This window comes from Daldinia loculata, assembly GCF_022478755.1.
Source record: "Daldinia loculata strain CBS 113971 unplaced genomic scaffold F4817scaffold_71, whole genome shotgun sequence".
In the NCBI taxonomy this organism is placed as follows: Eukaryota; Fungi; Ascomycota; class Sordariomycetes; order Xylariales; family Hypoxylaceae; genus Daldinia; species Daldinia loculata.
This window is the reverse complement of record NW_026054925.1, coordinates 101,300-114,539: the sequence shown is the minus strand read 5'-3', so window position 1 is coordinate 114,539 and position 13,240 is coordinate 101,300. Positions and strand designations below refer to the sequence as shown.

The 13,240-nt window shown below is 32.2% G+C and overlaps 4 protein-coding genes across 4 annotated transcripts; 3 read left to right on the top strand and 1 right to left on the bottom strand.

Annotated features, from left to right (window-relative positions):
• The first annotated feature begins 4,879 nt into the window (after positions 1-4,879).
• F4817DRAFT_350760 (uncharacterized protein) lies at positions 4,880-6,994 on the top strand. Its single transcript, XM_049304973.1, has 4 exons — positions 4,880-5,949; positions 5,998-6,158; positions 6,208-6,602; positions 6,659-6,994. Exons 1-4 carry the CDS (start codon positions 5,548-5,550, stop codon positions 6,682-6,684), a joined length of 984 nt encoding a protein of 327 aa, XP_049154943.1. The 5' UTR covers positions 4,880-5,547; the 3' UTR covers positions 6,685-6,994.
• Positions 6,995-7,540: 546 nt separating this feature from the next.
• On the top strand, positions 7,541-7,824 carry F4817DRAFT_320045 (uncharacterized protein; the record flags this gene model as incomplete). Its single annotated transcript, XM_049301140.1, has 2 exons — positions 7,541-7,594; positions 7,645-7,824. 2 exons carry the CDS (start codon positions 7,541-7,543, stop codon positions 7,822-7,824), a joined length of 234 nt encoding a protein of 77 aa, XP_049154942.1.
• A 79-nt stretch (positions 7,825-7,903) lies between these two features.
• Positions 7,904-9,654, bottom strand: F4817DRAFT_368715 (uncharacterized protein). Its single transcript, XM_049307271.1, has one exon. The coding sequence runs from the start codon at positions 9,564-9,566 to the stop codon at positions 8,112-8,114; it is 1,455 nt and encodes a 484-aa protein (XP_049154941.1). The 5' UTR covers positions 9,567-9,654; the 3' UTR covers positions 7,904-8,111.
• Positions 9,655-10,065: 411 nt separating this feature from the next.
• On the top strand, positions 10,066-11,119 carry F4817DRAFT_368711 (uncharacterized protein). Its single transcript, XM_049307270.1, has one exon. The coding sequence runs from the start codon at positions 10,114-10,116 to the stop codon at positions 10,921-10,923; it is 810 nt and encodes a 269-aa protein (XP_049154940.1). The 5' UTR covers positions 10,066-10,113; the 3' UTR covers positions 10,924-11,119.
• Positions 11,120-13,240: the final 2,121 nt, after the last annotated feature.

Genomic DNA, 13,240 nt, shown 5'->3' with positions numbered 1-13,240 from the left:
ATTTTATAAATATAAAATATTTTAAAAAAGATAAAAAACGTTAAGATTTTTTTTAAAATTAATATAATAATTATATTTAATTGTATATAATTAAAAAAAAGAAATAAATAAAAAATAACGTTTATTATAAAATATAAATTATATAAATATAAAATAATATTATTTAAATTTATAAACGCCTTAATATATTTTTAATTATATATTAATTAAATTTTATTTAATTTATTAAATATAATATATTTAGTTTATTTAAATAATATAATTATTTATTTTAAAATTAAAAAAGAATATATGGAATATATTTGAAAAATTTTATAATATTTTAATGAGATAGGTTTTTAAATAAATATTAATAAAAGTAAATTTTTTATATAAAAAATCAAATATTTTGGCTTAATTATTACTGTTAATAATATTAAAATAGATTTTAATAAGGTTAACGTTATTTTTTAATAAAAAAATTTTAAAAATTTAAAAAAATTAAAAAATTTTTTAAATTTTATTAATTTTTATAAATATTTTATAAAAGGATATTTTAGGATTGTTAAATTTTTAATAGAAATAATAAAGATTAATATATTTTAAAATTAGAAAAAAAATAAAAAAGTATAAATTATATTTACTGCATTAAAAGAAATATTTTTAATAAAATTTATTTTAGTATATTATAATTTAAATTAAGAAACTTTAATGGAAATAAATATTTTTAATTAAGTATATAAAGGCGTGTTTATATAAAAAAGTAATAATGGGGAATGGCATTTTATAGCTTATTTTTTATTAAAATATTTCATATAAAAATATAATTATAAAATTTATAATAAAAAATTTTTAACTATTGTAAAAGTTTTAAAAAGATGATAATTTAAATTAAAAGGTTTAAAAAAATTTAATATATTTTTTAATTATAAAAATTTATAATATTTTATAATTATAAAATAATTAAATATTAAATAAATTAAATAAATTAAATTTTTTAACTATTTTAATTTTTATATTATTTATTAATTTAAATTAAAGGTAAGTAGATTAAATGTTTTAAATTATTTTTTTGGCATTGTATTTAAATTTATAAATAATAAAAAAATTAATAATAAATATTATATAATTTTTATAAAAAATTATATAAATAAAAAAATTTTAAATAAATTATTTTAATATAAATTTAACAAAGATTTTTCTTTATACCAATTAAATATAAATATATTTATAAACGCGTTAATAGATAATATATATATAAATTTTTTTTTAATTTAATAAATAATTTTTATTTTAAAAAATGTAATAAAAAAAATTTGGTTAAAAGATTTATGCAATAAATTATAATAAATATAATTTATAAATTATAAAATGGTTTAAAAAAAGATATATTACCAAAATTATTTATTTATTTTTAAAAATAAAAATTTTAAGATTTAAATTTTTTTCTAATATTATAATTTAGTTTCGGTAAGATATTTAAAAAAAATAAAGATTTTAAATTTAATATTATATTTTTATATTTAATTAAAATTATATAAAAATATTATTTAATATATAAAAAATTATTATTATTATATTTGATTTAAATTATTTAAAAGTGTATTTTAAAGACTTTTTTAATTTTTTAAAATTTTTTTTATATTATAAAAAAATATAAATATAAATTATATAATATTATTATTAAAATATATTAAATTTAGTTTTATATATAAATATATTTTAATAATAATTAATAAATTTATAAAAATAAAACATTTTATTTTAATTATATTATTAAAAATAAAAAAATTTATAAATATTTTTATTTATAAAATTTAAAATTTATATAATATTTTAATATTTATTATAAATAATTAAAACATTTAGTTTATATTAATTTTTTAAATATAATTTAATTATAAATTAAAAATAAACTTTACCTTTTTTTTAATATTTTATTTTTAAATAAACGGTTAATTAAAAAATTTTAATATATTTATAAAAGTATATTTATATTATTATATAATATTTTTATAAAATAATTAAAAAGATTAATTATTATTAATAAAATTTACAATTAATAATTTAATATTAAAAATTATAAAAATATTATTTTTTTTTATTAATTATAAATTTTATTTACAATTAAGTATTAAATTTATAAGGTTAATATTATTGGAAATAATTGTTTAATAATAACGAAAATATTTTGTAATAAATATATTAATTATATATATAAAATAAATTAATATTTATTTTAAAAAAATTATAGTTAAAATATAATAATAATAAATTTGCTATATTAATATAAAAAGAATTAATTATTTTAAGTATAAATTTAAAAATAAAATTTTCTTAAATATTTAAAATATTAAAATTAAATAATCAATTTGAAAATTAAATAATAAACAATAAGGTTTATACGAAATTTTAAAAATTTATAATAACGTTTATTTATTAAAATTATTTAAAAATGTAAAAATATTTTTAATATTTTATATATTACTTTTTATAAAAGCCTTTAATAATTCTTTATTTAAATAAATTAAAATAAATAATTATATAAAAAAATAACATAAAAATAACAAAATATTAATATAAAATGACGATATTAAAAACAATTATTTAGAATAGTTTTTTAAAAAAATATTAAATGTAAAAATTTTTAATTAACCGAAAAAAATGTTTAATTTTTTAATTTAATAAATATTATATAAACTTATTTAAAATTGTAAAAATTATATAATTAAAAATAAAAACCAATTTAAAGATTTTTATTATAAAAATTTAAAAAAGTTTAAATTTTAATAGTTTATTAACTGGAAAAAATTAAAAAAAAAAAAATTAAAAAAATAAAAAAAGTTATAATTTAAATATAATAAAAATAATAGAAATTAAAGTATTTAAAACAAATGCTTTATTTAAAAAAAGAATATTATTATAGTTATAATATGTGTTACAATATTATTTAACGATTTATTAAATAACATTATAATTTAATATTTAAGTTAAAACTTTTATTTTTTTATATATATAAACAAAGTTTTATTATAATGATTTAATATTTTAAGTTCTTTAAAATATTATCTTTTAATAATAATACCTTTTGGTTTTAACTTTATGATAGTATTAAACGTACGTTAATTTTTTAATTTTTAATTAAAAACATTTTTTAAAATTTATAAAACTTTTAATAATAACAATTAATTTTAACTTTTTTTAAATTTTATAAAACTTTTTTTATATAAAATAACATATTAATATAAAAGTTACATTATCGTTTAATTATATCGTTAACATTTATAATATTTAAAATAATATTTTTAAAATATTATTTTATAATTTAATTTAATTAATTTTATAAATCTATTATAATAACAATAAAAAATAAATTTAATAAATTTTATTAAAAAAAAAATAACATTATTATTTTAAAAAATAAAGCTATATAGTTTTATATTAAATTATACATTATATAATAATCGTGTTATTAAAAAAAAAACTTTAAATAAAACCGTTATTTTTATACCTTTTAATAGTAATTTATATAAAAGGATATTTACTAGCTTTATTTAGTAAAAGTTAATGCCTGGCGGCTTGGCGCCCCACTTATATTGTTGAAAATCCTGGTAAGTTGTAATGGGGAAAGTAGCCCGGATATTAATGTTCATTTGGAATTGTTTCAATTTATCTTCGGCCAAACAGTTTTGGCCAAATATGGTGGACCATTAGTGTAACTGTGCCAAAATCAAGAAAATTGGTAGCATTATGTTTAATAAGATAATAATAACGTTAAAGGTATAATATAAGCTTAATTATTTACCTTATATATATAATTTATAAGGTAATATAAATTATATAATTATTTTTTTTAAAATTAATAATATAATAACTTTATAAATATTTATTTAAACTTTTTTTAAAAAATATAAATATTTTAATTAATAAATAATAAAAATTATAGTTTAAATTATATATAATTTAATTTAATATTAATAAAAATATTAAAAAAGTTATTATTAAAATATTAGTTATATATTATGCCATATAATTAAAGTTATATTAACACACACCGTTTATATAAAATTTATAACATATATAAATAAATATTTTTTTTATTTAATAAATTTTTTACTTTATTTAATTAATTTAAACTAATCAAATAATACAATTTAATTACTTTTTTTTTATTACGTAATACATATAAAACCTTATCATTTTAACAATTATAAATATAATTATATAAACCGTTTTTTTTAAAAGTTTAAAAAATTAATTAATTAAATTATTTAAATATTAATATTTAAATTACTTTTTTATTAATTTTTAACATTAATTAATTAAATTAAAAAATTTTATTATTAATTTAATTTTTAATTATTTTATATATAACATATAATACATTTAAATAATTTTATAAAAATAATAATTTAAATATTATAATTAATATTATTTTATAATTTTAATTAATATAAAAATAATAAACTTAAATATATATTTATACAATATATATTAAATATTATATTATTATTAAAATATTTAAAGTTTATTTAAAATAATTTTATTAAAATATTTTTAAAAAATATTACATATTTACTTTTTTAAATAAATAAACATTATTTAATTTTATTATAATATAATAATTAAAAAACCAATTTAAATGTATTTTAAATTATTATTTTTACATTAATTAAAATTATAAAATAATATTAATTATAACGTTTAAATTATTATTTTTATAAAATTATTTAAATATATTATATATTATAAATTATATTAAAGTAATTAAAAATTAAATTAATAATAAAATTTTTTATTTTACCTTGTATATATCCCGCATAATATACTGTGCATTTAACGTTCCTTACTATATTACCCTTTTTGGTAAATTCCGACCTATTTTATTGATTTTGGCACAGTTGCACTAATGGTCCACCATACCAAGCCTTAAAGTTTAAATCAAGGTTGCGACCGCGAGGCGTAGCAAGCATGTCACGATGACTGCCGACTCGGCAGATTTAAGCCAGGACGCTGTAAGGCTGCTATGCTGCCTTCGGCCCTACTACCTCGCAACGTGAACTCTTCCCGTTGTCGTCGCTCTGGCCCCGATTCGTGACACTATCGCCCGATGGCTCCGGCTCAATTTTATTGCGATGATGCATCTATCGCATCTATCGCAGCGGGTTAACGTCCTGTGCCAAATTCAAGGCCGAGCTCATTATACTTTAGCCACCTTAGGTCATGATTCCAAATCCGAGTTTGCCTTCGTGTCTGATTCGATGCCGAAGCGATACGGGGTTCGACCAATATGAAGAATGCGGGGGCGCATCCCCCGAGTTGGACATTTTAGAACTCGCCTAAATTAAACAAGACGGAAAAAAGCCAGGAACCTATTAAAGAATGATGATCAGCCAATTTATTAGGATCCTGCCGTGGGTATCCGGCTGTCGGCATATCTCGACGCCAGGGGAACGTCTGGCTCTGATGCTGATACATATCTACGGCCATGTCGAACCGCATCGCATACTTGTGGGCATCTCTGTCGTCGCCGAAACTCGTCGCTGAACTCTACAACCAACCGCGAAGATGAAGTGGTTATCTCTCGCTCTAGCACTCGCCGTGCCTTCTCAGGCCGCGCTTCGATTTGGATGCTCGACCGTCAGCATCCAACGTCTCGATCCCCTCGTCGAGCCCGGCAAGGTTCCATCAGCCCATCTTCACCAGATTGTCGGCGGGAATGCTTTCAACGCTACTATGGGTGATGACCTCGGTGACAGGGGAACGTGCACCACATGCACGTTCTCTGAAGACTTCTCTAATTACTGGACCGCGGTCATGTTCTTTAAACACGCGAACGGAACTTACAAGCGTGTACCCATCATGCAGAACACGGCTCTGCCGGACGGCATTAACGGTGGAATGACCATCTACTACACGCAGCAGGACTTCTCGTCGAACGGCAACCAAAAGATCACCGCCTTTAAGCCGGTAAGTTGAGCGTGATGTCTCTTCGGCGTAAGACGCTAACTACGAAAGGGCTTCCGCATGACCGTGGGCACTCCTACGGCTACCTCGAAATACGGACCCGGTCTTAAATTTGTCTGCCTTCAAAACAAAGGAACGAGATTCCCCGAGCTTGATGATTTCCCCACGAAGCCTTGTGCGGGCGGCATTATGACTGTCCACCACTTCCCCGCGTTAGTACCATTCCAAGCCATCATATTCTTACCCGCTGACCATATTTAGATGCTGGGATGGCAAGAACCTGGACAGCCCTGACCACCAATCTCACATGTATAATACCGTGAAGGACGCATTCCAAAACTCCGGACCTTGCCCCGCGTCACACCCTATCCGTGTCCCGCAGGTAGCTTACGAGACCTTATGGGATACGACTCAGTTTAACAGCCTGTGGCCCAGCGACGGCTCGCAACCCTTCACGTTGAGCTACGGCGACAACACGGGATATGGTACTCATGCGGACTACGTATTTGGCTGGAAGGATGATTCGCTTCAGCGCGCCATGGACTCTTCCTGCATGTTCAACGCCTGCGAGAACGGAAATCCGTTGAAGTCTCAGGGTGTGGCCGAGATGAACCAGTGCCAGGTGAAGAGCACAGTCGACGAAGACATCGACGGATGTAAGTTATCATGTGTGCCTTTTCTACAAGTCTTATGCTAACGATCTGTCTTTCAGGGCTCACTTCCCTCCCCGGTATGTAAATGGCGCAGGCTAATAAGGAAGATCCGAATTGCAAGGGACGGATATTCCGATTTGTCGTGAAGGCTTTCCTTAATCCAATCTGCCGGCGCTTATATCGTTTATTAACCTTTCAAGACTGTTATACCAGCGCTGATTAGGGCGTATTACGTTATGGGGGCCTATTAAGTCTGTAGCTTCATAGAGCGAAGGCAAATGTATCTGTTAGATGTTACCTTTACGGCTCTCGCGTAAAACTGATATTTAATATATTTCGACGCCGTACTAGAGTCTTCGGCTATAGATCTCGGTGACCCGGTTCACTCACTAATTAAATCCTTGCTCGTTAAGAGCTGTGCGTGTGTAAATAGTCGGTGAAGGCGTACGTAGACACTTAATCAAGACTTTCCTCCAACACCATTTCTAAGCCTTGTCCCATACATAAAGCAACACAACATGAAGAAGCCCAACTAATAGGATAATAATCTTTAGTGTGGAAAGAATCCCTGGTAACTCCAGGCATCTATATCATCAATTACCTAGCACTATTTCATACTCTCCATTGTAAAGCAATTACCACAATCCTTCTATTTTCCGACCACGTACAATACATGCATGGAGAAAGCGGACCAGGGGGTTACACGTCAGCACGTTGGAATAAGCATCAATCGCCATGACCAGCAAATACTCTGAACCGACTTTAATTAAGCCAAGTCCTAAGTCCGACGTAGGGAGCACGGCAAGGATGAAGTATAAGTAGACTCTATTTTCTATCAAATAAACTTCAAAGACCACTACCATCTTTACTCTCAAATATAACTCCGCTGATCATTTCCATTCGATACTTACGCGAGGCTCCCATAGCATTTATCCAGCACCATGAAGTTCGCATCGATCATTGCTCTGGTACTACCAGCAGCAGCGCTAGCTCAGGTATGTGCCCAGACAAATTATCTCGAGCAAAATATTAACCTCGACGATAGATATCTACCCCAGCCGTCAGCGACACTCCAGCGCCTTCTGGACCCCCAGATTTGTCAGTCTCCGAAAAACAGGCTGGCCCTTACGCCGACGATTGTCCCAGGTGTCAACAAAACAAAAAAGCGGATGAAAATTCGTCAACGAACGAAAAATTTCGAAGGATCTGGTCTGAGGTCACTTGAGATAAGTCTGGCGGTCAATGGGATAATTATAGCGCTTACGCCAGCCAAGCTGACGAATTTTCATCCGTTTTTGTATTTTGTCGGATTTAAACTAATGGTGCACCGTACATAGATTGCAATTTTAAAAAGGAACCAGAAGATGCCAATCACCCTGGCGCTAGAGCTCATTCATTTCGTTGACGTATGACCGAACACACGTATCTTAGGAGTTATTTTACAATCCATAAGCCTTTAGTGTGTAATTAATGACTATCGCCTCCTGAATAACGAGAACCGCCTAAACGTCATCAGCGATTTCGGAAACGACTGCCCCAAACAATACTTGTTGCATCTGTCAGATCAGAAATGGCCTCAGTAGTAGGTGGCCACGAGAGCCATACTTCTATCACGTCATCTGTATCGCCGTCCGGCACGAATTGGTGAAATAGCAAGCTGTTATCCTGAGCTAGAACGCGCCATTGGAGCTGGGCGGCTTGCGTAATTGTTGCGCAAATCGATCCTATCTCTACATCGAGAGTCCGCGCGGCGCCCAACCCGACCTGGACTGTCTTATAAGCCCATTGAGCAGTGGATAAAAATTCTTCGACGAGGTTGTCTATCTCTCCCTTCTTGCTAAACCGTTGTTCCTCCCTACGAACCAACGGAGATAGAATACCGCCGATATCTTGGAGAAGCAAGGCCAGGCTATCATGAGCTTGCGCGTAGTGAGCGCGCATGCCTTGCCAGGGAAGTAAGCTGTCGTAACCGGAACAGAGAATCTCGTCGGCTAAGTGATAAATGCGAAAATTTTGCGGCTCGATGACTGATGTAAACGTATTGAGGATGGTGGCGGTATTATTTCCTGAGATTGATTCCGGTAGGTAATTCCAGGGGTCAAAGTCGGGCTCCCCCCAGCTCCACCACGCTGCCATGTTTATCCATTTAGCTAACGCCTCGTTGTCCCAAGACTTCCGATGCTGCCCGTGTGCCCGAAGGTTAGCGTGCAAAGCGTTTAGCATGTTGAGAATTTCTGCCGAACTCGCTTCGTAGTCGCCGGTAGAGTAGATATTGCTTGGTGGGTTTAATGCTGACGATGGAGTAAGGAGCATGTTCAGTTTATTAATCGCCGTCTCCACCTCTGGATCAAATTTCTCATCGAGGGCAGCCCAGCTATCATGCAAAGGCTTGTGGTGCTTAAGAAGTAAGCCCCTTAAGTTTCTCGTCATCGGGATAGTTTTGATGAGAGTATGCGGCCGAGAAAAAGATGACCCTGCGGCCGACTCTATACTTGGTAGGTGTAGTTTTGAGTGGGGGATTGAGTGGCCTCTAAATAGATCTGGACTAAAAGCTATAGTAGCCCACATAACCACAGTGAAAATACCGGCAATTATGGTTAAAGGTTGAAGTACGGCGATGAGACGGGGGCGCCAATTAGATGGAACTTGTGACACGCCCCTCCTGACTCGCCCGACCAGGGATAACGGGTCAATTCCATCTCTGACGGATGGGGCCCGTAAGAGCTCCGGATGGTCGACGCCTTGACGAGCCTGGACTGCTTCGACAGCGGTACTCAGCTGTCCTAAATCGAATCCGGTATCGCCTCGCCACGACCGGGTTCCACGTCCCAAGTGCAAACAGAGTGGTTGTGCGGATGGTGTGAAGCGTACGTCCTCCTCGGCGTTACCATGGTAAACAAGTATGATATCTTGCCTCTCCTCCTCCGATACCTGAAGACGGAGGAGAGACCAGGGAGGGGGGTTCATTGCCGTGCTTTACTGTTGCGAAACTAGCGTAGTAGTTCTCAAGATACTCAGAGATAAGTCTATGTGTTATAACTTCGGGATTTTAATAAGGCCTATGTGCCAACTGTTTAAAGACACTCCTTTTTGAATGATTCCGCAATTTCTTATTATCCATATGACACAACTCCAGTTGGCGCCCCTTAAATTTGGAAAACACCTTTTACTCTCAACTAATAGTATCAGAGTAGGTGAGATGTTTATGGTGTTCAGTCAACTTTATTATTTTTCTCTGGTTTGTTTGTTCAAGTCTAAACCGTAAGCATCAATTCCGGAAGCAGCAATCTAATAGCAACAATGAACCTCGCCTATACTAACATACACAAAGGGTCATACTGCGAAAATATGATTGAAAGTAAACAGAATGCATTAGTAGATCTGTTGGCATCAAAATTCTATCGCATATACTTAATATTTGGGGATATTCTTACCCCTTACTGCTTGATGATCACGTAACATTTATTGCTTTTCAACCCCTATTGTTTGATTGAAAACGACGCAAAATATTAAAATGGCCCGCCCCTCAGATGTTTCTAATTCAAATATTGTCCCGAAAGAAGAGGACGAAGAGGGCGAATCTCACCCAGGGGAAAATAGTAGAGAAGATAACAGTGAAGTTTGGAGCGAGGGGGAGGAGGATGGACCGGAGAGTGAGATAGAGCTAGGAGCGGACTCGGATCCGAGTGCGGTCACCGCCGTATTGCGCGTGAGACCCAACGGCGCCGCAGATCCAGACCACAATCTGGAACAGACAATCCTTATCGCGCTGCACCCTGATTTCCCGGGGCTATCTGGAGATTCTAAAGGGCAAGATGGTGACAATAAAGAAAAAGAGCCAGAGGACGCCGGTAATGCCGAAAATGCCGAAAATGCAGGTAACGATGGTTCACGCAGGCGGGCAGCTATAGTCTTTCACCTCTTTCACAATGGGGAATCGGTATCGACAACAACGTGGCGTACTACGCATGAGGATTATATTTCTCCGGAAACGCCAGATTGGGAGTGGCTGGTAAGCGGCGAGGTTGATTTCACGGAGGTGAATCCAATACGCGGCAGCGCGTTACCGGAGGAGGGAGAGGGACGCCGGTTGTTACCTCAGGAATGGTTGACCAGGCGCTTTGAAGGTGGCGCGCATATAGACACGCCACAGCAACCTCGGAATCCTGTAGAACCCATTCCTATACCAGCTCAGGACCAAGGTCGAGAGAATATCAAGATTATAGCCCTAATTTGTATTCTTTTGAGCATGATGATCTTTTGGACATCTTTCCTCCTTCCAAGAATATCAATGGCGGACAAGCGAGGGAACGTGTATTCATAACGGCAGAAAGAGTTGACTAGTCACGTACTTCATATACCCAGGAACAGGACCCATGTAGCAAGTAGCATTGGATCAAGCTCTTTTGGTACTAAAGGGGAGGCTAAAGGGGAGGCTGCTTTAGATGTGCATATCACGATCTAATTATTCTCCTATGTAGATACCTAACACTATAATTACGGACGTGGTAACCTTGAGACAGCTAGTAATAAACTCAAAATTATAAGATTGTCTGTAATACGGAATAATCATATCGGCATAGGTATTACCCCTTTTGTCCGAGTTGTCTTGGTGATGAGATAGGTCTCTTGAAATTGCGCGACGGATGAGTTGACAGCGCCAGCTTGAAGGCTCGTCGTGCTGATCCTATGAAGACCAATTGCCTACCTTAGCGATCTTAACAAGCCGGTAATTTATCCGGCCTTACTTGCGTTAGCATAACCTAAATTTATTAACGTCCTATCTTTAGAAGATGTAGACAAGTCCGGGGGGGTTTTTTTTTTTTTTTTTTTTTCTTTGGATAAATCCCTCGAAATGAGGGCATTCAGACCCACTTCTCAGGTACCTATTCGTGTGATATAATGGGTGGCTGAAAGACTTTGACATTCCTAGGTCCCGGATTAATACTAATCCGGTCCAAACCTACTACATTAGGCCAGATAATTACCTACGAATGGCTTGTTTGACCTAGCTTGTTGAGACTACCGGCCTACCTAGGTATTTTCCTTATAAAATAATGTGGACTTTCTGAACCGGTACGCCGCTGGCTTATACACAGTTGGTACGGTTGACCAGACAAGCCACTGTGCCAAAATGAAAAAAATCTGTGAGCTTAGCTTAAAAGGGTAGTCAGCCACAGGGTAGCGCAATTAGCTCGAATTATTACGGTACTTCGCACTTTCGTATGGGAAAAAAGAATCATTCTTTTTAAATACATACATTATAACGTTATATATAATATGCTTTAAGAAGGGTTTAACTATTATATCTACACATTCAAATAACTTTACAATTCCAGCAATTACAACATTATAATTAGTATCATTTTATAGCCTCAATTAAAGCGAAAATAAGTATCTAGGTTGCATGCTTATACGATGTATTGTTGTTAAGATATCTAAAGTCTTTTGAAATAGTCTCAAAGGGTATTAATCAAATAGCCTTATACAATACAGCCTCCTGATTGGCCAGCCAGCCAGCCAGCCTTATACATACATACACATATCAGAGATCATTCAAAAAGACCTCGTTTTCAGCCTTTTTGCCTCGGAATGACTGCATGCGACCGTACAGTCTATAACCGATGCATGCGACTGGATAAAGGCAATAGAATCTTGCATCTAATAAGGACATCCAGGCCTTGCATGTTGTTGAATTGATTGAATACAATTAGTTTAATATGAGGCTGTATTAAAGATATGGGATAAGGATAAAGATAAGGATATTGCCGGACGGGCAATGTAAGATTTAGCCAATAGGAGGGCGCGCATCTTGTAAAGTTTGGGCAGTTGAGACTATTCCAAAAGTACAAGTGTACAGTAGTAAATTTGTATGGTGGGGGAGGTACTTGACGATATATGACAGCCCCACATACTGCCTATCATCCCAGAGACCTGTACGTACACGTGATACCCTTTAAGACGACTGTTTTCAAAAGACTCCAAATATTTTAGCAACAATACGTCGTATAAGCATGCAACCTAAATCATTATTTTCGCATCAATTGAGGCTATTAGACAATACCAATTATAATGTTGTAATTGCTGGAATCGTAAAGTTATTTGAATGTATAGATGTGGTAGTTGAAAATTGAATTGACAATTGAATTGACAATTAAATCCTTTAATTTGATTGGCCAATCCTTTACATTATACTGGTTAAATCAATATCTCTATTACAATAAACCGTAATAAGGCTTGGAAGTATACATTTAATATTTTCTAAATTGTGGCAAGTGACCCCTTACCAACTTTAGTTTAGTGTGCGATTATTTTTTTCATTTTGGCACAGTGGCCTGTCTGGTCAACCGTAGTTGGTCTTGAAGGCGTTAGGATGAAAACCCCCGGTGAAAGGTTGTTTGCTTCAAGATACGACATGTTCGCAAAACGCTCGTATCTCTCGCATTGTATTACGAAACTCGCCCATGTACGAAGTGGGGACGTGACGAAGGCAGAATGCTACGAAGCTTGCCTAACGTCTCCATGCCGGCTCTCGAAATACCTAGGATTTGCGGCGGAGCTTGAAATGTGATGGCACCACTGTGAATCTCAAAATTCTCTCATCCACTTCTTTCAAGCTTTCACAATATTTCTTGATGTTT

What these genes read in the sequence shown, in the direction of transcription:
- F4817DRAFT_368711 (XM_049307270.1), top strand. Translation starts at nt 10,114, where the DNA reads ATGGCCCGCCCCTCAGATGTTTCTAATTCAAATATTGTCCCGAAAGAA.
- F4817DRAFT_368715 (XM_049307271.1), bottom strand. Translation starts at nt 9,566, where the DNA reads ATGAACCCCCCTCCCTGGTCTCTCCTCCGTCTTCAGGTATCGGAGGAG.
- F4817DRAFT_350760 (XM_049304973.1), top strand. Translation starts at nt 5,548, where the DNA reads ATGAAGTGGTTATCTCTCGCTCTAGCACTCGCCGTGCCTTCTCAGGCC. An exon ending in AGATCACCGCCTTTAAGCCG is followed by an intron (nt 5,950 to 5,997) that starts GTAAGTTGAGCG and finishes TAACTACGAAAG; the next exon opens with GGCTTCCGCATGACCGTGGG. An exon ending in CGACGAAGACATCGACGGAT is followed by an intron (nt 6,603 to 6,658) that starts GTAAGTTATCAT and finishes TCTGTCTTTCAG; the next exon opens with GGCTCACTTCCCTCCCCGGT.